We start from the raw sequence: 27,087 nt of genomic DNA, 5'->3' as shown, positions 1-27,087 counted from the left end.
GGCTTTGCTGAAAAGGTGGAATGTGCCCCAAAGGAGCCGTCAGCCAGGGCACCGCCAGCCTGCACACGTGCCATGACCTGTCCTGTGACCTGTCCCAGCCACAAGCCACCCGGTTTGTGGCCCTGACACCTGAGAAGCAGAACAGGCGCAGAAGAAATTAAGTGAATGAGACAACAAGTGTGTGTGCAATTAGGACAGACCTTCAAACGCTGCCCCGGGAGCCGGTACAGGAGCTGCTGCCTAATCAGAGCAACAGCAGTGCCCGTTTTAAAGACGAGGGAGACTTTGGGGATACTTTGTCCACATAATGTTCCAATTTTAGCTCTGCGTCCTGGGATGTAATTGCATTAAAAATACCCGGGGAGGGGGAGGATGCCAAGGGCACCCGGCGACCTGCCTCGGCTGGCGTGTCCCGCTTCGTCCCTGAGGCCCCGTCTCACATTCCTGGTGCTGAACGTCTCCCAGATCTGCTTTCCGGTTGCTCTGCTATTGGTTATCCTGGGAAAGGCCTCCAGCTCTGTTAACAGTTCGTGGGAAAACCTCCCGCTCCTTTTGGCTAAACAGGACTACTGATGGAGACACTCGTGGCCACCTCCGGGGTGCAGGAAGGCGCAGGATGGGGCCGAGACTCCCTGAGGAGAGTGGTGCTCACCCGGTGGGTGGGTGAGTGGCAGCGCACCCCCGCCCTGCGACGGGGAACCCGCTGCCCTATGTCCCTGCTGTCCCCAGTCCCCGCTGCCCCCTGTTCCCCACTGTCCCCTCTCCCTGTTGTCCCCCTGTCCCCGCTGTCCCCCCGTGTCCCCCCCGGTCTCCGCCGTCCCCGGTCACCGCGGGACCCACGCGCGGGACCGGCGCGGAGCGGTGGCGCCACCGCGGGGCCACGGCCGGGGCTGCAGCTCCCCGAGCCCCCCCCGACTCCCCGGTGGCCCGGGGACCGAACCCTCGTGGCCTGCTGGGTGCTGGGGGAGCGGCCACGCCGGCACGACACAGCAGGGTTTGGGCTGAGCCTGAGCCAAAGCCCCCGGTCTGGTCCCTGCTGTCCGAGGAGCGTGCGGGCAGCTGAGTCCCGCACAGTCCCCGTGCAGCCCTGCCGAGGGTGCCAGGAACATCCCTGCAGGGCACCCTTGGGTCCTGCCTGGCCACCCACAGACACCGCGGCCCCTGCCTTGGCCCCTTGGGGTGTCTCGGTGCAGCGTGCCTGCGGGTATTTGTAAGCCGCAGCTGCCAGCTCCAAGGTGGTAACTGGATCACAGGGCTCGGGTGACCTTCGCGCCTCCGAGGCTGTTCTGGATGTCCCACCGATTCCCAGCTCAGGGTCAGGCAGCAGGAACAGTGTCCCTGCAAGGCAAAGGCCGCCGGAGGGCTGTCCCCAGTTGACCCCAGTCCCTCCATGGGCAGCTCTTCTCTGTGGTGTCCCTGTGTGAGTTTGGGGCTCCAGCTCCCGATGCAAGTTGGTCCCATAGAGCCCCATGTTCAGGACAGGCACCTGCCAACGGTGCCAGTGCCGGTCGTTCTCCTGCCGTGGTGGGGACGGGCTGTGGGACACCCGCACCGCACACAAGTCCTGCCAGCTGAATCTCTTGCCTGCGGAGAGTTGGTTCCATCCTAACTCTGCGTCGGGCCAACCCACAGTGCTGCCCACGAGTGAACAGAGACTTGACCTGACACGAGGAGTGTCGTCTGGAGCTGGAAACTTGGAAGAAGTGGGTTATTCTCTACTCCAGCACTAACCTCCTGGGAATGCTGCTGCTCATGTCATCTTGCCCAAACGCTGTTGCACTTGCTCAGGGATCCCTCCCAGATTCAGACACACCACAGGCGTGGGACCTGTGTTGGGCTCTCCTGCCTCACCCGGCACCTGTTCCTGTCCCTCTGTCCTCACAGTGGGTCTGTCCTTCCTCCTGCAGGCATGAAGCGACCCCTGAGCCCATCCCACAGCCCCGAGAGTGCAGTGCAGCTGGTGGAGGAGGCCAGCTGCCCCCCCAGCCAGCCTGAGCAGCGCATGAAGCGGGAGAAGAAGCACCAGTCGTTCACGCTTTGCGAGGTCTGCAATATCCAACTCAACTCGGCTGCACAGGCGCAGATCCACTACAACGGCAAGTCCCACCAGAAGCGCCTCAAGCAGCTAAACAAGGGGAAGATGCCAGCAGCCCAAGGTAGGAGCCCACCCAGCAGGTCAAGGTTGCCCAAAGGCTGCCCTTGCTCTGACACAGCTGCTCCGTTGGGCTCGTGGAAAGTGCAGAAATGCTGTATTTTGTCTTTGGCATCTGTCACTTGCTGGTCTACCTGAACTGCAGGGCTTCCCCCAGCTGTCACTGCCAGTCCTCCGGAGGTTTTGGGGCCCAAAGAGTCCATGCTGCAGTGGCAAAGAGACAGACACACGTGAGTCTGTCCATGTGCAAGCGTGGTTGCTGGTGCTCTGTCTCTGTGGGTGTCTTCTTGAGTTCTGTAGTTGGTTTGTGCAGCAAGGACATGAGCGTCCAAGGTTGGAGTAGCTGTCAGTTGTTGGGCTACTGGATGCTGCTTTCCAGGTGCCAACCTGACCATGTCCCTCCAGGCTCCTGCTGTGCACATTTCCTGTATCTGTGGTGAGTTTTATTCAAAATGCTGCTTAGATGTTGGTGCTGAGGCCCCTCACCTGTTGGCTGTGGCACACGGCAGGAGTGCTGGCACATGCGGGTGCTGTGCTGCTGGGCAGGAACTTGTGCAAGGGCAAGGACTCACTTGCCCTCTGTGCCATCTGCCAGCATTCACCTGGCCGTGCCCAGCTGGCTGCTGCAGATTTTATGCACAAAAGCAGGGAAATGTGCCCAGAAATGTCACCCTGTCAGCATGGCTGACCTGCTCTGCCTGAGCCTTTGGCTGTGAGGGTTTGTGATTAGCAGCAAACCAAGGGAATTTCGTAGAATCACAGAATGCCTTGAGATGGAAGGGACCTTAAAGATTATACAGTTCCCTGTTCCTGCTCTTACTAGAGACTGGGCAGGCTGGAGCCATAAATTCCTAGCATGGCAATAGTCATCTGTGTGCCAAATCCTGCCCTGACTGGTGCTGGTTTTGTTTGGATAAGGCCTGGGGTATGCAAAGGAGCAGGACTCTTCATCAGCATTACTGACAGATGGAAATATTGCCGGCTATTTTAATGGGGAACGGGCTCATAAATTCCAGCCTGCAGCTTCCAGCTTCTCCCCTCGATCTGGTTGGGGTCTGATGGGAGGCTGTCCAGGGATGTATTTCCTACTGAGCCAAAGAATCTTGGAGCATGCCAGTCTGCTCTTTGTGCTTCTGCACTGTCCCTGACCTGTGCCAGTGCCGGGGTGTGCAGCCCACGCACCCCTGGGGCCCCGCCGTGTCGGCCCCACACGCTCCCCTCTGCCGGGCACGGCGCAGTCGCTCCCGTGTGCGCAGGGCTCTGATCTGCTTATGTGGGGAAATTGCAGGCGGCAGCTGCTCCCCGCGCCTCCCCGTCCCTCCTGTTCCCGCCGGAGCTGACCTCTCCCTGCACTTTTGGTTAAAAATGTCACTTCCAGCGTTGTCTCTGTGAGCCTTTCCCAGCCTCCTGAGGCGTGACCCTGGGCGGCTGGGAACTGACTGATGTGACTCCTGTGCCCTCTCTGTACCAGTACCGGGGGTACTTGGTGCCACATGTGTGCCCCCAAAACCCAAAGGGGACCATCTCTGTCTGCCTTGCCCCAGTGAGGTGAGGACAAGTGCAGGACAAGCTCCTGGCTGGGCTGCAGCGCATGGGCAGGAGGGCGCAGGCAGGGCTGGCAGGGTGATGGGGTGCTGGGGAAGCCCTGCCCTGCCTCATCACACTCCTCTAGAAGCCCTTCACCAGCCAGACCTGCACCTTCGGGTACTGAGAAAATGCATCTGCCTGCGGTCCTGGGAGCAGTAACCCCTTCCTGGGCAGCTGCCTGCTCCGGTGCTGGGCTCAGCTTGGCACAGCCCACAGACAGGAATGGCTAACACGGGTCTCCAGTGGCGTGTCAGCACTGGGGGAGCCTTGGGAGGTTAAAGACAGTGGATTAAATGAAGTAATTGAGTTAGACAAAGATGGGATGTTCCTCTGGGCTGGAATCTCTGTCTCACGCTGACATCTACAGCTACATCAAAGGCAGCTTCCCAGCCACCACTCAATCTCCCCACTCCCCTCTGGCTCCTCGGATCTGTTCTTCCCGCACAGGCTGTGATCGCTGGCGTCTTGCGGAGCAAAGCTGCAGAGGAGCGTCACTGGCAAACATGCTAATCAGTGTCATTACAATTCATTAGCTCTGTACCAGAAAGCCCCCAACTTAAAAACAAATTATTGCTTATTAGACGTTTCATTTTGCAAGACAGATCCCAGGTCCTTGTTGTCCTGTATGGAATCACGGTGAAGGTGGTGATTAGATACAGGGTGCCCACAGATGAAAGACGTTTTCGTGTTGCAGATGCCAGTTCTAATCCAACTGGGTCACGAGTGATTTAATTACTGCCTGTGATTTCCCAGGGAGCCCAAGTGATCTCAGTTTGTTCTGAGAGTCCTCGGGAGCCGAACCACTGTCTAGTGCTGAGTGAGCAGGAAGAGCTGAGCCACCCCAAAATGGGGACTGGTGGCTGCAGGGGCATGGACAGGGGGCTGCTGCTTCCCCTCGTCCTGGGTGGTGTCTGGGGCTCCCATTGCAGGAAAGGCTGAGCTGAAGCATTTCAGGAACTTACACCCTGATCCAGTGCTCTCCCCAAAAGGGCTTTCCACCAGTGTCTCAAAAAAGTCATGGGATGCAAAGAACAGCTCACGCTCGCTGCTACCAGAGCATTGTCTCTGGGCTATGCCAGCTCACATCTCCCTGAAAGGCAGTGGGAAGCACTCTCCTTTGGAGCATGAGGCTCTGGTTTCCCAGGCAAATCTGAGCTGACAGCAGCTCATACGCCTTTGGCCAGGGTCCGTGGGAAGGACACACTGTTCAGGCATCTCCTGTGCCAGGAGGGTTCACACAAGCCCCGAGCCCAACTCAAACCAATTTTCTTGGCTTTGGAGGCTGCTGAGCTGCTCCCCCAAACTAAATGCCAAGGCAGGGCCAAAACACCTGGAGGCAGCTGTGCCCTGGGGCTGATTCATGTCACAATCTCTTCCTCCTCTCCAATATCCCATGGCACAACGTACCCTGACCTTCTCCCTGGCTGCCCAATGCTGTCACCCCACCTCACACTGGGGCTGCCTGGTGCTGTACCCCCCCTCAGCAACACAGCCCTGGAACAACAGTTCCTTGCAAAGGGAAAGGTCCTGGTTTTCCCAATTATCTGCTGAAATGTCTGTCCATGCGTGTTTGGAGCAGAAAGGTTTGAGATGAGCAGAGAAATCGCTGTGACAGCTTCAGCATCACTGGGTCTGCAGCAGAGAGTGGGGCCCCCGGGAGGGGACGTGGGGACCCTGGGGGAGCCTGGGCTGCTCTGAGAGTCAGGGGGGGCTGGCGGCTGCTGGTGGGATTATCTTAGGTTTCACGGGGGGTGCCAGATGAACTCCCTGATTTTGATGGCTGGCAGGGAACCCACTCCCTTTGAACAGCTCCTGCAGAGCTGGGGTCATGGTGCCTGAGGCTGGGTTGTTGCCTGTTGCACTGACCAAGGAGTCCATGGCTGTGCTCTCTGCTGGGCTGGGACAGCCCTGCTGGGAGGCAACTCCTGAAAACCACCCAGAGCAGCAGCTGGAAAGCCGTGCCCTGGGGTGGAGAGCAGCAGAGGGAGGGGAACTGGTGCACCTGACCATGGGCAATCTAGCGGGTGTGTGATCCCACTCCATGATGCTGCTCCATGATCGTGCTCTGTGGTCCTGGGCCATGTTCCTTTTCCATGACCCTGCTCTGTGTGCTCCGGCATCTCATTGCTCAGCTGCATTTCTCCTCCTTCCCCCACTGCTCTCTGCTGTCGCAGCCTTCCAGCTGTTCATTACCCAGCAAATGGGTGCCAATCCGTTTCAGGGATGTTCAGAGGGGCTTTGTCTGCAATGATCCCAATGTATTGATTGAAAGAATCTGCAAACATGTAGGATTAGGGTTTAATTGGGACTAATCAGGGTGCAGCAATTATTTCACCGCTAGGTTGGGGCTGGGATGTTCTCACATCTGCCCTTGATGGAGCTCCCGGCTGTGCTCAGCCTTGGTGCCTGCCAGGTCCAGCTCCAGCAATGCCAGAAGAAAAGTTGTTCTTTCTTGTTTCCTCCTTAACTCCTGCAGTGTTTTGCTGCTCTCCTGCTATTGGGACCTTTTGGAGAAATTTGGCAAGGACAGGCCAGGATCTGGCTGGCATGGGAGCCACTTCACGGCGTCCATCACTGAGTACATTGGCAGCACATCGGGCTCTCCCAAACTCCCCAACAGCAGATCCATGCCCAGCCTAAGTGTTAAAGGGGGTTTAGCATTTGGCTGAGACTGGGTGCTGATCAATACCTTGTGCCCAAGCGGCACCAGGGTTCAGATTTTAAGCTTCTGTGAATTTATGGAGGACAAACATACGGAGTCCTCCTGCTCTGTTGGCCTCGGCTGCTCCCTTCAGCTGTGAGCAAAGATGAGCAAAAATAGCTTTTCAGATCAGATTTGAATAACCTGGAATCTCAGTGGGAGAAATATAATGTTTTTTTCATGTCTTAAAGATACTGGCTGGGATCAGGAATAATTTGAAGAAGCTCAGTTGGGTAATTGTACATTTTCCTTCCCTCTGCTCATTCTCAGGCTTCTCCCTTCCCATTGGGGTGTAGGGATGGGGTGCAGGGATGTCCCTTGGGGCTCCTGGGGGCAGAGCTCAGAAGGCTGAGAAGGGAAGGATTTACCCCTGTCACTGGGGACTGGCAGAGAAGCCCTGTTTCACTAAATGCTCTTGTTCTACCAAAAAAGCCAATTTCTGTGGGGGGAAAGGACCTGTGGGCTCCATGTGAGAGGCAGCGCACGAGCCCAGACCCCGCACATCGACTTCGTGCTGGTCCATGAATCCGGAGGAAACTGCTCCCTTTCTAAATCCTCAGAAAATACCCTATTATCTTGCTGTCCCTCCAAAAAGCCCAGCTATTCAGCTTTCTGTGGATTAATAACTGTAGCATAATTAATCTCTGATTTAATTGAGTCAGTAACTTCAAATAGAAAATGAATTGATTAGTGGTCAGCTTTGGCTGGAAGGTTTTTGTGGTGTGGAGCCTTCCCCACCAGGACCCTGACCTCCAGCTCTGCACCCCAGTTCTGGTCAGAGCTTCGGGGATATTTTTCCCTGATGCACTTATTCTAAAAAGAGCCTTAAAATTTAAACTCTTGGCCGTAAAATGACACGGAGAAGCTGCAGGGCTTTGCTTGTTCTATTGGGGCATGAAGGAGGTGGGAGGTCCCCACGACAGGGGCTTGAGGCGCCCAGGTGGATGCTTCAGCTGCATCCATGGAAGGGCTTTGCTTTAAGAAATACAGAGACCAAGCCAAAATATATCAAGGTAAGATTATATATATCAAGTATCGTCTTTGTGTGGCCTGGTGGGGGCTGCCCGGGCCATGGGGGTGTCCGGGTGCCGCTGGATGTGGTGCTGGCAGAGGCTGTGCTGTGCTGCTGGCAGTGGCGATTTTCCCCAAAATCAGGGGAAAATTGCCTCGTGTTATTTTTAAGCCCTGCAGTTGTGAGCCATTTCTCTTTAATCGTGGATTTTGCTGTCACTTTCTTCCAGTCGGTTTGCTGTCAAGTTGCCTCAATAGTGTTTCACGGCCACTCAGCTCAGGGCTGTGACACACGTGACATTAATTAGAAGTGGATTAAGAACAAGGAGGAACATGTAGCCATGGAATATTTCACAATTTCCCATGTAGCATCAGCTCAGCAGATTTGGAAGAGGAAAGCCTGGGATTTATTTTAAGTGGGGAAAAAATGGTCAAAGCAGCAGCTAAACTGTGAGCATGTCCCAACTCGTCGGCACCCACTGATCCCCGTCCCGAGACAGCTCTGAGCCTGAAGGGGCCTTTTCCAGGGCTCGACCAGCAGCTCTGAGCAGGGGGTGAGGTCCCCGGAATGGGGGTGATGTCCCCCTAGGAAGGGAGCCCAGTGCTGGGGATGCTCTAGGGTCAGGCTTCTGGCTCTTGTGGCAACTCCAGGCACCGCATCCAAACGCATCCTGTTGCGGGGGCTTGGCTTTGCACCCCGAGCACTTGGGGGCTGCTGTGTCTTAAACACCCCCAGGGAGGGGTGAGGACAGGGGCGATGCCCGGGGGGCTCTGCTGTTCTCAGGGACGGAGGCAGCCACTGTCCTGCTCTGACATGGGAGAGGCGAGCATCCCACCGCATCCCACAGCACCCGGCTGCATCCCCTAGCTTCCCGCTCCCGCCCCGGCTGTCACAGGGGATTAGAGGCGCTGGATGGAACAGGTCGTGCCGGGCTGTGCGTGCGAGGGCTGCGCGGCCGCCCCGTGCCCGGGCGCCGTCCCAAAGAGCACCGGGACTGAACGGGGGGGACCGGGGAGGGGTGACAGCCGCGGGGAAGTGACTTGTCCGGGTCTCAGCGATGGAAACGCCGCTGATCCCCCCCCGGCCTCCAGCCTCGGGCCTCTCTCCGTGCCCGCTGTGTCTCTGCGTGTGCGTGTGTGTGCACACGCGTGTGCTGCTCGCCCGGGGACGCGGGAGGAGCGAGCGTTTGGAGCCAGGCGAACGGCGAGGGGAGGCAGGTCGGGGGGAGCTGGGGGAGGGCAAGCCGGGGGTTGTGGGTAGGGTAGAGCTGTCACTGTGATTTAGGGTCGGCTGCTTAAACTGTTTTATGTTCCCAGACAGTAAGTCGTAAGCAATATAAAATTTTCTCTGAAGAGATGATCTCCCCTCGTCGTGCTTCTGCCTCTCTCTCAGAGTGAGCTCTCCTTTCCATAACCCCGTGGTGTCAGCGCGGGTGTGCACAGGGAGAAAGTGGGATTCTGGCCTTTGGAGCCATGTCCATAGGCTGGGATTGGGAGCAGGGATGCAGGGGCCTGCTCTCTGGTCCTGGTGCTGTTGGGAAAGCCGGTGATGCCGAGAGCAGAGCGGTGCAGAGCTCTGGATGAGCTGGCCGTGAGGGACTGGTGTGCATAGCTGTGTCCTTCCAGCATAAGGACCGTGGCCCTTCCCTGCAGCCTCCCCGGGCTGCCCCCAGCTCTCTGCTTGTGGAGCATGTGAGGCAGATCTGGGCTGTCAGAGCTGTTGGAGTTGCCAGGGCTGTTGGAGTTGCCGGAGCAGTTGGAGCAGGGCTGCCTCTGCCTGCTCACCTCAAATTCAGTTCCCTTCCTTCGTCATGCCCCTGAGTTCTTGCTGCGTTTGGAAACTTGCCCACAACACTGCTCCAGCTCACCTTTGGTATTTTCTACAGCCACAGACTTATGAGGAATAGTTTCATTTATCTGGCCTGTGCTGTGCCAGCTGGAGTGTCTCGGTGTGCTCAGTGCTGTGGCATCAGAGCATGTGCCCAAATGATCTCCCCGGCCTCAGCAGCTCCCAAGGAGCCAAAGCTAAGCAGGAACCTGATGGGTGAGACAAGAACCAGCATCACCCCTGGCTAATTAAGCATCCAGAAGATTTTGGGTAACTGGTTTCTGTGCCAAACGCCAGCTGACTCCATATGGGCCCTGTGGCCCCCCAGGAAATCTGCACAGGGCTAGAGGGAACCAAAGTGTGTTGGCAAGGCGGAACCCTCTGCCCTGTCTCTTCCCAGGAGGGCCCTCCTCATTTAGATGGAAAATATTACACTCTCTCTGAAACTATTTCCAGGTGTAATTTCCACCCCTTTTCTAGATAACTAAATATTTTTACATCATCCAGTTTCTCCACCCTATTCGCAGACCTGTCCTGGATGCCTCTGTAATTAGCCATCTCCCTGGGAAAGATGATGAAGGTGGGAGGCACAGGCTCGGCTCCCAAAGCCCTGCTCACGTTGGCTCATCCTTGGGGGTCAGAGCTGGGGTTCTGTGTCCCCTAGGGTCGCCAGAGCCCTCCACTGACATATGGCTCCCAGGTTTGCTCTTTTTAGATGCATAAAAGCAGAAATCTGCAGGAAGGATTAATTGTAAAAATGGAGATTAATTTTAAAAAATGGATCTGGGTGGGCAGTGTGAACTCAGCAGTTTGGTGAATCTCTGCTTATCAGGGGGGTCACAGGGGGACTGTGAGCTACAAACCCTATTCTCTTTGTGTGGGAACCCCCCCGGGGGAGGAGGATTCAGCCCTTAAAATATGTTACCTTAATCCTGAGCAAACTCAGGAGCAGGAAAGGTCAGCGCCTGCCTTCCTGGCCCGGCAGGGATGAACCGCCGGCGGCTGCTTCAGCCGGAGCCTTCTGCTTCTGATGGGGCTCGAATTACAGAGCAGAAGAAAACCGATACACATCCTCCAGGTCTATCAGTCTTGATCCTATCTGGCATCTTTCACCCCCAAATTATACCCTAAATCCTTGGTGAACAAAGTCAGCCAGAAAAGCTCTGGAAGGTTCAGCAGACTTGGGCAGGGGAGCACTTCCTGCTGGGCTTTTATCCCTGTCTCCCTTCTCCTTTATTGATGTGTTCATTGCCCAGTTCTGGTCAATATTTGTCAGGCTGCTTCTGGAGTCTGAGGCTGGGAAGAGCCAGTCCTGGATGTCCCTCAGCCAGTGAAGAGTTTAACCCTGCCCTCAGTAGGGTTTGGAGTAATCACTCTGTCCTGGAGTCTGTCCTCTCAAAGAGCCCAGTGAATTGGTGACATTGGTGCCCCAACTGAGCCCAAGCACCCTCCCCTTCTCCCTGCCCTCCCTCTCCCTTGAAGCCACAGGCAGGATTTGAGCAGACCTGCCCAAGCAAGCCCGGCTCTACAGTGGCTGCTGGCAAACGCTCTCCCTCTTAATGCGTGTTTGGGATTTGCCTCTCCCAGGATGTGTGTGATGAGCTGCAGGCTGAGGGCTGGGGCCTGGGGCCATTCCACAAAGAGCCCTCTGGTTCTGTCCCCACGCTCTTGGGATGCTCAGCCATCAGTGTCCCACACGTGGATATCAACCTGTGTTGGAAAGTGGTGACCACGAGGGGCTGTGGCATCTGCCTCATGTTGACTCTGGGGTTTTTTTTAGTGCCTCCCACAGGATGGTGGAACTGATTGCCATGGCCCCTGGGCACCCTTGTCAGCCACCCTGGGGTAGATGCTTCAGCAGCTTCATCCCACAGCGGAGGGTGCAGGGAGCAGCAGCCACGGGCTTTGCTCCCTAGGATGTGGGGCAGCTAGAGGCACCACTGGGAGGGGGATGGGGGGTCCGGACCCCGTGGGAGGGTTTATGCTGCTGCTCTATGCCAGCACTGGGGTACACGGACAAATATAGCAAGTTATGCACAGGACAGACCCACACTTCGGAGCTGGGAAATTCCAGTGATCCGCTGGGCTGGGCAGGGCAGGGAGGGCCGGAGGCGTTGATGGCAGGGGCTGTAATCAGCACCTGCAATTAGCCTCTGCTCCAGCTGGCCTCAAAGGCTCGGCCACAAAGCGCAGCATCCAACACCACCGTTCCTCCCTCCCACCCCTCCGTGTCACTCCAGCTCGAGCCCTTTCAGCCACGGCAATGCCAGCCAGGACCTGCTCGCCTGGCTGGGATAAATGCAGCATGAGCTGCAGCTGGGAGAGGATTTATTGAGGGAATTGCTGGGTAGGACTGGAGGGGCTGGTCAGGGCTGGGGGCAAGGGTGAATGGAGGATGGAGCAGGGGTCAGGAGTGTATGTTGGTCCAGCCAGTCCATGCCAGAGGGGCTGGAGGTCAGGAGATGCCAGACTTGCTCATGGCTTGTGGTTATCCCAGGGGAAAGAAGAACAGCCATCGTATGGTTGTCAGCCCCCTGCTCCTTGCAGTCTTTACGTTTCCAGCTCCCTCTGCTCGACGCTCCTTGCAGTAACGCCAAACCACTGATGACATTAAACAAATTAATATCGGGTTTAAATAGCCTGCAGGAGGCCGGGCCAGGCACGCGGGGCCAGCTGTCAATCCTGGATTAGCGAGTGCCCCAGCTAAACTTACTGCTGCTGTTAACAACCCTGACAGCAACACCCTGCCCGGGGCTCTGCCAGGGCTGCCCTGGTGCCAGCTGAGCCAGGGTGAAATTTGGGAGAAGGACCCATGGTGTGCCCTGGCCCAGCAGCAGTGCCCAGAGGGGCCCTGATGGCTTTAGTGCTTTTCAGTGCACCAAATTCTGTAACTTACCCCAAAAGTGCCTGGTCTGGCTGTGGCACACAGGAAGGGACTTGGTTTAATGTCTTCATTTTCAGTCTGCTTATAGCCCAGTGGTTTCTGCCCAACTCCTTGAATTGTTTGACTTGAGGAAAATATTTAATTCCCTCCTCGTTCTTGTCTCCCATTCAGGGAGGCAGGGGAGGCGACTGTTTCCCCTTTTCACAAGCAGGTTTTTCATCATTTCCCTGTTTAAAGGGCAGCAATGTAAGCAAGTCATGAGCCTCGCCTCCTGAGAGGAAGCCAAAAATCAGCACAGAGAAGGTGCTGCCATGGGGAGCCCAACTGCCACAGTCTTTGCTGATGAACTGATGGGGAGGGCAATAGGCCCTGGGCTCATGAAAACCCCAACCATGGGGGACTGGGATGAGCACCCCACCCTGGCCAGGCTGTCCGTGTCCACTCGTGTCACCCCACAATGGCATGGTTGGGTCAGACCCTGTGTGTTTCCAGCGCTCCGGGCTGGGGCTGAACAGAGCAGGGACCCACGGCTGCCGAGCAGAGATGCGGTCACCAGGCAGGGACACGCGGTCCCTGCCGCCGGGGAGCCTTTCCCGAGGGTGGGTGGCTGCTGCTGAGTCTTCCCCTCCCCGAGCAAACCCCGCGGTGGAGACCCACGGGCGCATTTCGGCACGTGTCACCCCAAAGCAGTCACCTTGGAGGATTCAGAGAGAGCCCCGGAGGCGCAGCGGAGCCGGTGAGGGTTCCCTCCCCTCGCCCCAAGTTTCGGGGCTCGGGCAGCCCCGGCGCGGGGGCGGCTGTGCGGGGAGGGGGAGCGCCCGGTCCCCCCGCCCATTTCCACGCTGATAGCCGGCACCTCCGGCAGCTTCTCCCCCCGCGCTCCTGCGGGGCCGAGGCGGGGCCGGACGCGGGGCGAGGGGCGGCAGCGAGCGGGGCTGCGGGAGCGGGGGTGCGCCCGCCCGGCCCTGCCCGCAGCTCTGCCCGGCGAACGGGAGGCACCAGCAGCGCGGAGGCGACGCAGCCGCATCCAAAATGCTTCTAGGTGGGTGAAATGCAACTTTCCCGCAGCCTCATCTCTCCTCGTCGCCCTCCATCTCTCTCCTCTCCATCGCTCCTTCATCCCCCGGCTCGCCGCTGGCGGAGCCGCTGCTCGGGGGTGCAGCGGGACCGGGGCAGCCGCGGAGCTCGGGGGCCGGGGGGGGATCGAGGGGCCGGTGGGGTTCGCGGGGAGGGGGACGGGGGTATCGCCTCGCCGCTGTCCCGGGGCTACTCCTCCCCGCACGGCCCCGGCTTGAGCACTCCCGTCTTCTGCCGGGTTCCTTCAGCTGGAGGAAAGGGCACTTTCCAGCGTCCGAGCTGTTCTTTATGGACAGAAACATACCGAATTGGTTCTTATTTTGCCGGTAGCTCTGCGCAGACTGTGTGTGTACGGGGGGATCTCTTCTCCACTTTGCGATTTTGGCCACAAACTTAACTCTAAATAGTGAATCATTGAGGTGGGTTATTCGCTGCCGGGAAAGAACCCCGGGAATAAGCAGTACTCATGGAGTCCGGGCTCCGAGTGAGAGGCTGGGAATAGGCTCGGCATCAAACTCAAATATTGATTCACCTGTGGGGTCCCCATCCTGTTCCCAACAGGGCTTGGCACCCCAAATTATCCTTATGAGATTTTCTTGTTACTAAGCGAATCCTGTCGTTCCCATTCCTTATTGCCGTTCTGCCTGAAAACCCCGTTAAAGACCTGCTCGTGTTATTTGCATCAGCTGAGGCTGTACCCTACACCCACAAAATGGTCCCTCCCCGCCCAGCACATAGGCAGCCTGTTCCCTCGGCTCCCAGCCTGCTAATCCTAATTACTTACGGGATTCAAGCTGAGTTTGACTCACTGCATCTTATTGATTTTTCCCAGGGCTGCAAAAAAAGGAGGGAAAAGGTTGTGTGCTGACGGGGCTGGATTTTGCCCTTGCTCTTTGTCTGGGTGTCAGCTCCAAGTTGTGTTTCTGCTGCACCTGCGACACAAATGTTCGATGCTTTTTGTGTGAAATGAGGCAGGGGGAGAGCGGCCGGCAGTGTCCTTGCGAGGGTGACCGGCACGGGTGGCCAGGTGGCTGCTGGTGGAGCTCCGTGGCCGGGCTTGGCCGGTGCAGACTCGAGAAGCGGAGCAGCGGCAGCAAACAGAACGTGACGCTGTTCTTGGACCCGTTCCGTGTGGATTCAGGGCTGGTAATTTTAGTGGTTTCATTATTATCAGCGTTAACTTCGCGGCAGGCGCTGGGGCTGGGGAGCGTGGCCCCTGGCTGCTGGCAGCGATGGGTCCGGCGCGTCCCTGTGGGCAGCGGTGCCGCTTCTCTCCGTGCATGTTCTGTGCGCACCCATGTGAGCACGGGCACGTCTGCAGCTGCCATACACTCGCTTTCCTCTGCTAACATGTGGCTGGCGTGTGCTCTGTGGGTGCCTGTGGCTGCCGGAGAGCAGCCAGGCCAGGAACATGGAGGTTGTTAGCCTGGCACATCAGTCAGGACCACGCCGGGGTGCCCATGTTGGGGTGCCTGTCTCCCATGGATCAAGCTGGTCCCAGCTGTCTCTCATGGATCAATTTAATTTTTATAGTAGTTTGAAACACAATCTTTACTCTGAAATGTCTTTCCCCGTCTCTCTGGAGTGTGTAACACTAGTCGGGATATTTATCTGGAATACTCGTCAGGCAAAGCAGGTTTAAAAAACAAACAAAAATCCAACCCCAGGGCTTGCTTTTCACTTTGTGGCCTCAGATATGAAGGAAACACTGAATAGCCACTAAAGCTCCAATTTTGACCCCGCAGTGTCTTGGGCTCACTGATGATCCCCATGCCAGGACCATGTTGCTCCAGGTGGAAGAACGTGGGGGTCGGATAGTGCTTGTACGGTGATTCCAGCCTTGTCGAGAGCTGTGGGGGTGACGGTGTGGGGAGCCTGGCCCCACTGAGCTACTGGGTTTGGCTTTGGGGCTCCTTTGGCAGACGGTGGGACCGAACTTTCCCTGTGGTTGTTCTGGGTGGATTTCCCTGTAAATGCAGCAGTTGTTTTTATTACTGGGGCTTGCTCCAAGCAATGTCCTGAGGGACACATCTGTCCCCTGGTTTCAACCCTGAGCAATGGTGGGGGGGGGGGCATAGGGGGCTCTGACCTCCTCCAACAGCCTCAGCCTCCCCTTCAGAGTATTTTTAGACCAAGCTGTCATCTAATCTTGACCTCCAGGATGATGTGGGCTAGAAAATATCACTGTGTCTCCAGCATCAAGCTGAGGATATAATTCACAAATCTCTTTAGTCCATTTTTAATTATGCCTCACCTTGCTGCAATAATGAACTGCTAACAAGTATTTTGAGTGAATGTGAACTTTTTTTTGAAGTTTCTCAGTGCCAATGCTCTTGGCAGGTGCTGGCGGCACTCAGGCTTTGATGGTTTGTTTCAGCACCCACCTGATGTCCCTGAGCTTGTAATGACTGCAGGGGCTGGGGATTTAGCAGATTGCTTTTTTTTGCCTTTCCTGAGCGGGATGTTGGAAGGAGTGGGCTGGCTGCTCCCACTCTCCTCCAGAGTGATTATATTAGCATGGCCTGGGTAGGAGTGGCGGAAATTACAATGAAATACTAGAGGTAGGAAATAAAAATCTAATTAAAAAATAATGACAGATGTGTGTCATCTTCCAAACCCTGGGCATGACCATCCTGGCCTCCTGGGGTAGCCGTGGTTGGGGGGGTTACACGCTTCAGCTGTTGGGGAGCTGTGCCCAGGGAATAATGCTGGGGGCAGAGAGCAGGCGAGGGGGGATGAAGGGCTTCGGTCTCTCTAAAACTTAGGAGGGAAAATATGTGAGTGGATTGGGGTTTGAAAGCCCTCTTGGGGGCTTTGCCCTCCTGAAGTCTGAGTTGGTGGGTGCCCTTAGGGCAGTTCCCCTTTTCCCCCTACCCAAGCAAAGCTGGGACTAGCTGAAGCCCACGTGGTTTCACTGCTAGGGGGGTTTTGGGGACAGCTGTGACACCGTCACGTGCAGGGTTTGGGTGTCACCATGGTGGGCTGTGTGCAGCGCTCTGGCACATTTGGGATGGCACTGCTGAGAGGGAACAGCCCGGCAGGGATGGCCACGGGCTGGATCCTGGCTCTGCCACTGACCTGCCAGGTGGCCCTGGCCGTGTCACTTATCCTCTCTGAACCTGTCTGTCTTCTCGTGGGTCCCCTTGGCTCTCCAGGGACTTGGTGCCAGCCCAGCCCCGGCTGTGCGAGGGAGGCACCTGCCTTCAGGTGCTTCAATAATAGAAATCATTAATTTTCACTGCTAATGGAAGAAACGCTGCACTATGAAAAATGTGCGTTGGCTTGGAGGCAATTCAAAAGGCTGGTGGAGACGGGAGCCCCTAATTTGTTCCAAATTGGTTATTTCACTGGAATGGTGAGAAAGCATCAATCTGAGGAGCTTTTCTCTCTTTTCATTTCTGTCAGCCGTTCCTTGGCTGTAATGAATTGGACTTGGCTGCAATTTTTACAATTTATACTGTGTCCAGAATAAAGGCTGAACTGATCAGGGGCTCCAGTGCACTCCTGAGCTCTCCATCTCTCAGGAGGACCCTGGCCTCTTCCCCATCACCCCAGCGAGGGGTGGGCAGGGCTGTGGGCAGTGGAGCCCAGATCAGGGTTCAGTACTTGCCACCTCCCTTCTGCTGCCTCCAGTCAGGATGAGCCCACATCCCTTCCGAGCCCCTCAGTAGCTGTGGCAGAGGTCAGTGGGGTCTTGGCTAGGCTGCACCAGCCTGGCAGCAGTGCTGGCCATGACACAGGAGACACTGAGCTGATTGGGATTTCTGCTGGAGGAGGCATCCCTAAATGCTGATTTTTCAGATCATTACCTGGCAGATGGGAGTGCTGGGAATTAAAATCCAGAGGGAGTTGGGCTCAGTGCTTGTGCACAAGGGAGGAAAAGATGCTTGACAGAGCAAGACTGATATCCAGTTTTGCTCCCCAGCAGCTGTTTTCGATATCAGCGGTGTGGGGTGAAGTTCCCTATGGCTGCCAGGGAGGAAGATGCAGCCGAGCTGCCTCCCAAGGACCAGGTGCATGGACTGGAGGAAGCCCAGGGCAGGAGATCACCCTGTCCTTGCTTCTGCTCCTTGACAAAAGGGCTTTGCCCTTCTCAGCTGCTGCTCAGAGGAGCCTCAGCCTGGAGCTGGGGTCGCCAGCGGGGAGAGATGAGCATGCTAACCCCCCCTCCCTAGCCCAGCCCAATAATCCTGTTGTGGCCATGTCCAGAGTTTGCAGGAATGTCATCTGAGTTTATTTCAAGGCTTGTTCCCTGCCAGCTGCAGTCACGCAGCTGAAGGTTGTGACAAGGCTGTGCAGGGGAAGGAGGCACGAGGCTGCATCCTGCAAGCTGGCAGTGGCTGTAGGGTGTGTGTGGGGGTCCCATGCCAGCAAGTCGAGGGGCTTCTTCTCCAGTAGCACCCCGTGGCTCCCTGTCTATGGCCCACTGCCCATGCAGGCCCCTCCGCAAGGACCGGAGTGTGCCGGAGCCAGAGTCTCTGTGCCCACAGTGGTGCTGGAAGGGCCCCCCCAGCAGAGGAGGAACAGCCCCTCAGGTACCCCGAGTTGTGCAGGAGAACTGGGACACAGCTGGGAAATACTGGGGTCCCCCAGTGTGTGCCCCATCCCCTTCTCTGTGTGGGAGCACCTTCTCCTCCCTGTGTCCCTTCCAGCATCTGCAGATCCCGCAGGCCACGTCCTTGCCAGATCCGCCCGTCCAGGCACCAGCCTGGGGGCTGCAGGAGTATTTTTAATTTGGCTGAGCTGACACGGTGCCGGGTGCTCTCTCCCACGTGAGACAGCGGCTCCTCGCAGCCTCCCCCCTCTGCCACACACGGCAGAGATTGAACTGAGCTGTCACCACCTTCGGGTGCGAGGGATGCAGCCGGGCAGCTCCCGTGAGTCCTCCCTCCCCTGCACGCTCCCAGTTCATTTTGGGGGCTGTCTCAGCTGGGGTTTTGGGTGCAGAGGGTGAGCAGGGACCTGCAGGGTGCTGGGTCTTTCCTACCCCATGGCCTGTGGTGGCCAGGGGTGAGAGGGCTGGTGGAGCCAGGCACAGCAAGGTGGGTGGGCAGGAGAACTGGGGACTGCACAGGGATGGGGCTCGCTGGGGTCAGCAGCTTTGGGAACACCAGCACCTCTGCTTCCCTGCGAGAAGACTGTGCGTCATTTCCCAGAGCCTGACTGGCTTAGAGCAGGGATGGAAACAAAATCTCATAAATATCTTTGGACTCAGGGATTTAAAATTTTTTGGGGTAATATGGCTGGGTTTGCTTTCTTCTGTTCAGCTTCTTATAGATGCAGTAAGAAACCGTCAGGGAACCCATCCATGGATATGGGGCTGGAGTGCTGGAAGGGGTGCCAGGGATCGGCCCGGGGCATCCCAGTGGGAGCTGTGTGCCTGGGGTCTGCTCTGGCTGCCGGAGGTGTGGGATGCCAATGGAAACTGGGACTCAGATGGAAACTGTGGCTCATGGCTGCAGGCGCCCTTGTGCCGCGTGGATGATGGATGTGCTGGTGTGCTGGGGCACCTGCCCACCCAGCTCCTCAGGCACGGCATGGTCGGGAAAAACAGCAATAATTGGCTCAAGCCAAGGCGGCTACTGCTGCACGGGGGTAAACAGGAGTATCTCCAGTCCAGTTCCTCCAGGAAGGACATCTGACATCCGGCAGCTATGTGAGGGCAGGGTGCTCAGCAGGGTCAGGGGCATCCTGCAAATGCTGCCCAAAATTCGTGTTAAAGCTTGAGGCTTCCAGCAGGAATGGGTGTGCAGGGCAGAACAGATCAGCACTTTCAGCCTTGCCCCTTGCATGGAGCAGGCAGAGCAAGTGTGTTCTCGTCTGGAGTCCACTGTCTTTCCCGTGGATCCCAGTGCAGGGGGTTGGTGGGGGGGTCCTCATGGGAAGTGGAGTTGGTCCCAGCCACTCCTAATTTGGGGCTGCTGACCTTTGCCGTCCTGCTCTGGATGCTGGGAACCAGGGGATGGGACCAGGGGATGCAGCAGGCTCCAGCCTAAAAACTCATTAAAAAGGCTCAATCCTCTTTTTTTCGCGGCATTAGCACAAGAATAAACCGGCCGTGTTTTCACCCCAGGAGCCAGCTCTGGTTTCACCACCTCCTGCTCTCATTAACCCTGGGCTGAGGTGGCTCGGCAAGAATGTCTCCAGAGCAGGAAGAGCCTCTTGCCCCGGGATATGCGGTGGAGAGCCTAAAGAGAGGAATTCACCGGGGGCCGCCAGACCCCCCTGGTGCAGAGCCAGCCGGAGCCAGGTACAATGCAGCTCCTAATCCAGGCACATTCCGGTGGGCCACATCCCTCCTCGTGGCCCAACTCCACACTGGGAGAAGGGCGAGTCTGGGTTGGGAGCATCCTTCAGCTCCCAGGCATGGGGTATGTGCTGGAGAACGAGGAGCGGGGTTCCCATCGGGGGTCCCACGGGACACTGGTGCCCCTTGGGATTTCAGTGCGCTCAGGAGCCCTGTTCGGGAAAGCAAAGGTGGCACAAAATCCTCTTTCTGGAAGTAGTTGAGGGGCTCTAAAGTTCACCTGCATTTATTGCTAAAAGAAAGATTTTGGGATGTGAGGAGCCATTCTGCTCGTTAGGGAGCCCTAGGGGGGCTTAGGAAAGGGGTTGGATTTCAGCCCCAGCCCTGCAGCTATGGACCAGGAGTGCAGGTAAGCAGGAACTTACAGCATTCCCTAAAGGTCTTGGACCTGGATCCTGCCGAAACTCCGTGTCCATGGCTTGGTGCTGCTCTGCCCACGGCTGCTTGCAGGGCACTTGGATCCTGGCTCTGCCGAAACCCAGAGACAGACACCCGTCCTGGCTGACTGCAAACGCTCCCGCAGCTCACCCTGCTGCATGTGCCCAGCTGTCGGCTAAGAGAGCCGGGGTGGGGATTCCCGGGCACCCGATGCCCATCGCTCCTTGCACCTCGGGGGAAGGGGTCCCTCAGGTGAGGCACGGGGCATGGCTCAGCCTCAGGGGCCGCAGCCCATGGCCCAGCCACCACGTCCACCGTCTCCGCGGCCCACGCGGCCTTCCCCATCCCGGCCACCGCTAGTGGCCACTGCCGCCGTGGGCTGCCGGGAGCATCCGTGAGGCAGGCAGTCCTCACAGCAGCAAGATGGCTGCTCCCGTGCTCCCGTGAGCGCGGGCGGCCGCCGCAGGCTTTGTTCCCGCAGCCGCCGCGCTCGGGGCTGCGGGGCGGGGGGTGCAGCCGCCTCCCCCCAAACACCCCGCTGCTTTTTGTTTTATTTTTGGCTTTGCGTTGCTTGGCTGGGTTTGTTTGGTTTTTTTTTTTTTTTTGGGGGGGGGGTATTTTGTTTTTGTTCTTGTTTTTTTTTGGTTTTTTTTTTTAATTAGATTTTTTTAAAAATTATTATTATTTTCTTCCCTTTTAAAAACCAAAACTGGGAAGTTTGCAAGCCCCCCGCCCCAAAGCTTATGGCAGCCTTTCCATGGTACGTATGTAGGGGCGGGTGAGCGGGGTGGGCACGCTGGGCTGGGCGCTGGGGCTGCTCCGCTCACCCTCACGGGCACGGCGGGACGCGGCCAGGGCTGATGCACCAGGGACGAGGGTCAGGGCAGTGGCTTGTCCTCTCACAAGTGAATCCCGATCCTGCCCAAACTTCCCGGCGGGGGGAGAAGCAGGCTGGTGGGGGGATCGGAGTGTGACCCCCATCCCGAGCTGCTGCCGAGTCCCCCACGATGCGCAGTGCCGCTCTTCCCGTGGGCAGCAGCAGTGAGGGGTGCTGGGCTGGTGCCAGAGCGCCACGGGTGCTGCGGGAATGGGCGCTGTGGGAAGGGACGCTACGGCGCTCTGCTCCATCCCAACCTCCCCCCCGGCCTCGTGCATCCCACACACTAATTGCTGCTCCTTTTTTGTTTTTTTTTTTTTTTTTTCTTTCCAAGGCAGCAGCTTCTGCTGGAGCAAGTGCTGGGGGGGAGGTGGCTGTGGGGATGGCTTGACAGCCAGTGGGGTCAGTGGCAGGGAAAGAGCACAGGAATCCACCCCCTGGGGCCATGCACCATCCCATTGCAGCCAGGGCGCTCGATGCCCATCCGGCGCAGGGATGGGGTTGCTGTGCCTGGCAGCTGCGATGCCCGGGACTCCAGGGTCACCCACCAGCGGTGCCCAGGGTGCCCCGTGGGGAGCACTGTCTCCATAGGGTGGGTATTCGCGCTGCTGGGAGTCGTGGTGGTGTTGTTCTAGCGCCTGAACTGTGAGGGTTCCTTCTGCCTGTTCCCACAGCGCTGTGGCAATGGTTCTGGTTTGGGGGCTTGTTCTTCAGAAAACCCCCAAGTTCCTCATCGGTGTCTCAGCAAGTCACGTGGACTGATGGTATTCCCCAGTTTCACTGCCTCTGAGTAGCCATGTTCTTTCTTTTTTCCTTTGCGCTTTGGTTCTCCTGCTTCCCCATGCTGCACTGGGTTCTTCCTCCTCCTCTTCCCAACACCTTTAGCAAGGGTCATTTTGGATTTTCAGTCTGGTTCATGGAGAAATGTGAGGATCAGACTGCGTGGGCCTGAAGTGCAGGGAGGAGGTCAAATGAATGCTTAAACCCTTCAGGTCCTGGTTTGGTTACATGTGTGAGTGCTTTGCAGCCTCTAGCTCAGTCGATATTCGGGAGCCTGGCCTGGAGTGGATCCGGCGTGTCACCCCCTGGGAGGGACACGGGGATGGCACTGAATGATGGCTCCACTGCCATGGGACCTGCCATGGCTTCGGCAATTCCCTGGAAGAGAGACAAACCAGGCAGGACTGAGAACACACGTGTGCACACAAGCACATGTGTCTGAGCTAGCTCCCAGTCACCCTTGTTCAGCTCCAGGGCCCTGACAGTCACTGTCAGCAGCAGGTGGTGCTCCTCCAGGGCTGGACGCTCGTTTTTTGAGTGTTTCAGCCAGCGCTGAGCCTTCCTCACCTTCCCAGTGCCAGCACAGTGGGGAGGGCTGCTCCGGGGGGAAGCATGTGGGTGTTCCTGTGGTGACGGGACCATGTGTGTGTGCGCCAGTCCCACCAGTGACACCGAGAGCTTCTGGTGATGATGATGAGGTGCTTGATGGGATCCCCCCGTGTGGTGCTGGGGCTGTCGCACAGCCTGGCCTGTCCTCAGCACCACTGCCACCGCCACTGTCACCATGACACCACAGCTGAGCCCTGGCTGAGGTTTGCAGGGCCCTAATCCCTTTCCCTTGTGTCTCTTTCATCTCCAGTCGGACCAGGAGAGTGGTAATAGACCGTCTTACTAAATTAAATGTGCAGGCTGCTCCTCAAGGCACGGTGCGGTTCAACCGTAGTGTTTGATTTCCCAGCCACACCAGTATGGTGCCTCCAGGGAAAAAGCCAGCTGGGGAAACTTCCAATTCCAATAAAAAGTGTAAACGCTATTTCAATGAGCACTGGAAGGAAGAATTTACCTGGCTGGAGTTTGACTATGAGAGGAAACTCATGTTTTGCATAGAGTGTCGGCAGGCACTGGTGAAGAACAAGCACGGTAAAGCGGAAAATGCCTTTACCGTGGGCACGGACAACTTCCAGCGCCACGCACTGCTGCGGCACGTCACCTCCGGCGCGCACCGCCAGGCGCTGGCGGTGAACCGGGAGCAGCTGGCCTTCGAGACCCGTGTCCATGGCCACCCCGAGCTGCGCTCAGTCATCAAGGTGGAGGTGAACCCAGCGAAGGTGGCCGTCCTCACCACCGTCTACTGGATGGCCAAGGAGGAGATCCCGGATGAGAAGTGCTCCTCCCTGCTCAGCTTCCAGAAGTTCAACCTGTGCCAGGCGCTGCTGGCCTCGGAGCACAGCGAGTACTACCACCCCGGCAGCGTCAGGGAGATGCAGGTGTGTATGCGGGGCTGGGGGTCCGCACCTGCGTGCCGGCCGCGACGGAGCCGGACGGTGCCGCATGGCCACCGCCTTTGGCAGAGCAGGGATGGTGCCTGCGCCCTTCAGGAGCTCCCTGAGCCTGCCAGGCTGCTTTGCAGGATGAAAGCTCAGGAGTTCAATTAGCACACGAGCACTGTGGGTTTTTCCTCTTTTGCCCTAAACGGAGTGATCAGAAAGATCAAGTAGCCGGAGAGTTTGGAAAGGATTTTCTGAATTTTAAAAATGCTTCGTGCCTGCTAAAATCAAATTAAATTTTTAGTGAGTCTTGGCCATTTGCCAGGCTTTTCAGCTCTCTGCAGAGCCTTATTTTGCTGCTAAACGCACTAATTAGGTTTCCCAGCCTGTGATGATCCTTGCAGCACTCACACATACACAGAAAGTTTTCCCTCCAAACTGGGGAGTTTGCCTGAAATGGGGGGAGTGTGAGTAAATGAGTAAATCTGGAAAAAACATTGCAGTTTTGCTGCTGCTCTTGCCCCTGCTGGGCCAGTGAAGTGGAACTGCTGGAGTTCAATGTGGGAGGTGGGTTCCCGGTGTCCTGCCTCACTGCCAGCCTAGGTGGGGGGCTTGGGAACGGGATGTTGGGGGCTGAGGGGTCAGTGCTACTGGTGGTGCTGTGTCCTGCTGTAGCTGTGGGGCTCTGACCCCAAGCTCAGGGCAGGAGCCCTCAAGCTCTCAGCAGCTTCCCACAGTGCTCGAGCTGCCAAACAGGAGCAGGAGGAGGCAGCTTAGTAGGGAAAAAGAAAGTGATTTCCAGCTTCTGTGTGTGCAGCTAGTGTAAGGGCTGTTGCCTGGCTCGGGCCCTCGTGTGCTGTGGACCTGTGGGTGGGAGCCCACCCGCTCGCTGTGTGCTGGATGCTGCGCATCTCCCACTGCCTCTGAATCTCATTTGTGTTTCTCTCTCCCTCCCTGCACCCCTCCTTCAACTGGCCCAGGCAGCCATTGCCAAAGTCCTGCACAACGAGGACAGGCACAGGATCAAAGCCTCGCCGTTCGTTGGGCTGGTGGTGGACGAGACGGTGGATGTCCTGGAGCACCGCAGCCTTGCCATGTTCACCACCACCGTCTCCCCCTGCAACGGGCAGACCTCTACCACCTTCCTGGGCAGCTTCGAGCTGCCCACTGGGGAGGCCTCCACTGTGGAAGGCAAGGTGGGTGAGGTGATGCGCTCCTTCGGCATCCCCACCATGAAGCTCACCTGGCTCAGCGCCGACAGTGCCTCACTGGTGGCTGAGCGGCTGAGTGGGGTGGGGACCATGCTGACCTCACTCTGCCCACTCCTCACTGAGGTGCACTGCTTGTCCCATGGCACCTCCCTGCTGCTGGCCGAGAGCATTGGCACCATCGAGTACCTCCAGAAGTATGAGACCACCATGGATGCTGTGTATAGGCTCTACTCCAGCTTCCATGGGGAAGGCGATAGCCTGCAGGAGCTGCGGAGAGTCCTGGACCTCTGTGAGATAGACCTCGGGAGCCCCAAAGCCATCCACTGGACTTCTATCTTCCCAGCTGTAGAAGCCATTGACTCCTCATGGCCCACACTGGTGCTGCTGCTGGAGAGCGAGGCGGAGCGCTCGCCTGTGGCCCGTGGCCTCTGCGAAGAGCTCAAGAAGTTCCAGTTTGTGGCCTTCACCAAGATCCTCCTGGATGTTCTCCCCATCTTCCAGAAGCTCAGTCGCTTCTTCCAGATCGAGGACTTCGACTTCTCCATCTTGAAGCCCATAGTCTCAGCCACAGCCACCACGCTGCAGGCCCAGCAGAACACCAGTGGCCAGAACCTCCGGGAGTTCCTCAGCGAGATGAACAAGCACCCGCAGGACGGCCGGGAGGGCGAGAGCCGCCTCTACTACAGGGGCATCGAGCTGGCCAACTGCTCCCAGGTGCACCTGAAACACTTCGAGCACCTGAAGGAGAGCTACCTGGAGAGGGTGCGGGGCAACCTGCTGGACAGGTTCCCCAGCAGTGTCCTGGAGGCCATCAGCTCCTTCTCTGCCATCTTCAACCCCAAGTGCTACCCCCAGTCTCTGGAGGACATTGGCAGCTATGGGGTCAGCGAGCTGAATTTCCTGCTGCAGGTGTACTCACGGGTGGTGGTGAGTGAGAGGGCCCTGAGTGACTTTCCCCTCTTCAAGCGCATTGTCTTCAGCCTCAGCCAGCTCTCCTTCAAGGACCTCTGTATCAAGCTGGTCTACAGCAGCTCTGAGATGCATGAACTCTTCCCAGACTTCGCTGTCCTGGCAGCTATTGCCCTGGCCTTGCCGCTGGGCTCGGTCCTTGCTGAGAAGATCAGCCGGGGCCGGGAGCTGCTGAAGCGTGGCCGGTCACGCCATGTGAAGGACGAGGGGCTCTCTGACCTCATGAAGATCGCCATCGACGGGCCAGCCATCAGCGAGTTTAACTTTGCGTTGGCCATCGAGTACTATGAGAGCATGAGGGAGTCTGGGTTCATCATGGCACAGGTGAAGTGAGTATGGCTGCTGAGGGCCGAGCCCTTGGGCAGGAGCCGGGGCCTGCGGGCAGCCCCCAGTGCCAGCTCGAGGCCACCTTTCTGCATCACTGGTCACCGCTGGGGCCGGGCAGCCGCAGTGGATGGTGATCTGCGCCGTGCTGGGAAGAGAAAACGGGATCCTTCGCAAAGCTGTGCTGGTCCCATGACCACCCCTCCCTCATGCCCCAAACACTGGTTTGAATCACCCAGAATTCAGAATCCTGGGGCCACCCGAGATCCCAAATTGCGATGAGTTTTTTCCAAGGGTTTGTCATTATTTTGTTTTAGGGAGATAAAGGCAAACCTCTTGAGCTCAAATGTCACGTTGCCTTTGCACAAAGATACCCAGCAGCTTTTGCTTAATGCTCTGCAAAAATATGGGATTTCTGTTATTCTGGAGCCTGGAGAGCGAATGCAGAAAAGGCAGCGCATCCTCCCAGCTCTGCGCCGACCCCAACATGCCTGGCGGTGTTGTGTTGGTGTTCCTTGCGCACAGCACAGGGTATTTTTAGCAGTGGCATCAAGTCATGATCATTTCAAGAACAAGAGATTTAGGGAATGATATTGTAATGGCTGAGGAAATAGTAACTTTAAATGCATCATTGTGTGCATATGTGTATGTGTGTGTATATATAAATATACATATATAAATATCTATATTAAAAAGGTCTATCTTAATTTTCCTAAAGTTTAAAGTATAAGGATGTCTAAAAGGACTTTTTTTTTTTTTTGCAAAGACAGAATAAATTATGAGCAGAGGTCCAAAAACAATCACTAGCTAATTTCTGGTCTTTCCAAAATGTCCTCATGTCCCGGAGTTCCCTTTGCACCCTGAGCTCTTGGCAACCTGCAGTTCAAGAGAAAGTCCTTCAACACCTGCTTTCAGGACCAACTGGAGGTGTTCAGTTTGTATTTCTCCTCTGAAGCATTACTCTCTATCCCGAGGTCAGCAGAGCTGTTGGTGCCTGCAGCAGGCAGGAGCTTGGGTCCCTCTGCCCATGAGTCTGGGGCTGCCAGCGTGGTGGCCAACCGGGGCTGGGGTACTGCTGGTGTGTCCCAGTGTGACAGGGCTTTGCTGGTTTTGACTTGGAGAGCTGTTTCCTTCAGTTCAGACTGGTTCTAATCAGCAATAAACCCAGTGCAGCAGCATGAAGCATCACCTCAGTTGAATCCTGGGTGCCGGCTCCTCTACTGGAGCTGCCAAAAGCTGGAAATGGGAGGATGTAGCACATCTGCTGCCCCACAGTCCAAGTCTGGTTGCTCTGGGAGTCCAGTGCAGTGCAGTCTCTTTGTTACTGGTCCAGATCCCAGAGGTGCTGGGGCTACACTGTGCTGCTGTCATGGTCCAGCATTGTGACAGATCTTGCCCCTCTTCTCTGGCCGTCAGCCTTTGGCATTGGGGAGCCTCCTGGAAGCATGCTTGTCCAGAGACAAAAGATTTAAAGCCATGTGTAAGGATTGAGAGACACCATCAAAATTTGCTGA

General features: G+C 57.0%; 1 protein-coding gene across 8 annotated transcripts in view; it reads left to right on the top strand.

Annotated features, from left to right (window-relative positions):
• Positions 1–27,087, top strand: part of LOC116456089 (zinc finger protein 385C-like) — a 58,466-nt gene that overhangs the window by 15,766 nt on the left and 15,613 nt on the right. For 2 of the 8 annotated variants that reach the window (XM_032134592.1, XM_032134594.1), the window contains exon 2: positions 1,908–2,156. The exons of 1 other annotated variant lie outside the window; for it this stretch is intronic. In XM_032134592.1, the coding sequence (XP_031990483.1) occupies positions 1,908–2,156 (249 nt within the window). Of the gene's footprint in view, positions 1–1,907; positions 2,157–12,691; positions 12,900–13,098; positions 13,206–14,278; positions 14,387–20,565; positions 20,686–22,441; positions 23,070–24,049; positions 26,596–27,087 lie in introns of those variants that run through there. 5 more of the 8 variants (XM_032134591.1, XM_032134590.1, XM_032134595.1 and 2 more) reach the window with 5 other exon arrangements.

The sequence above is a fragment of the Corvus moneduloides genome, chromosome 26, assembly GCF_009650955.1.
Source record: "Corvus moneduloides isolate bCorMon1 chromosome 26, bCorMon1.pri, whole genome shotgun sequence".
NCBI classification, from domain to species: Eukaryota; Metazoa; Chordata; class Aves; order Passeriformes; family Corvidae; genus Corvus; species Corvus moneduloides.
Note: the sequence above shows the minus strand (reverse complement) of the source record. Positions and strands in the feature narration are given on the sequence as shown.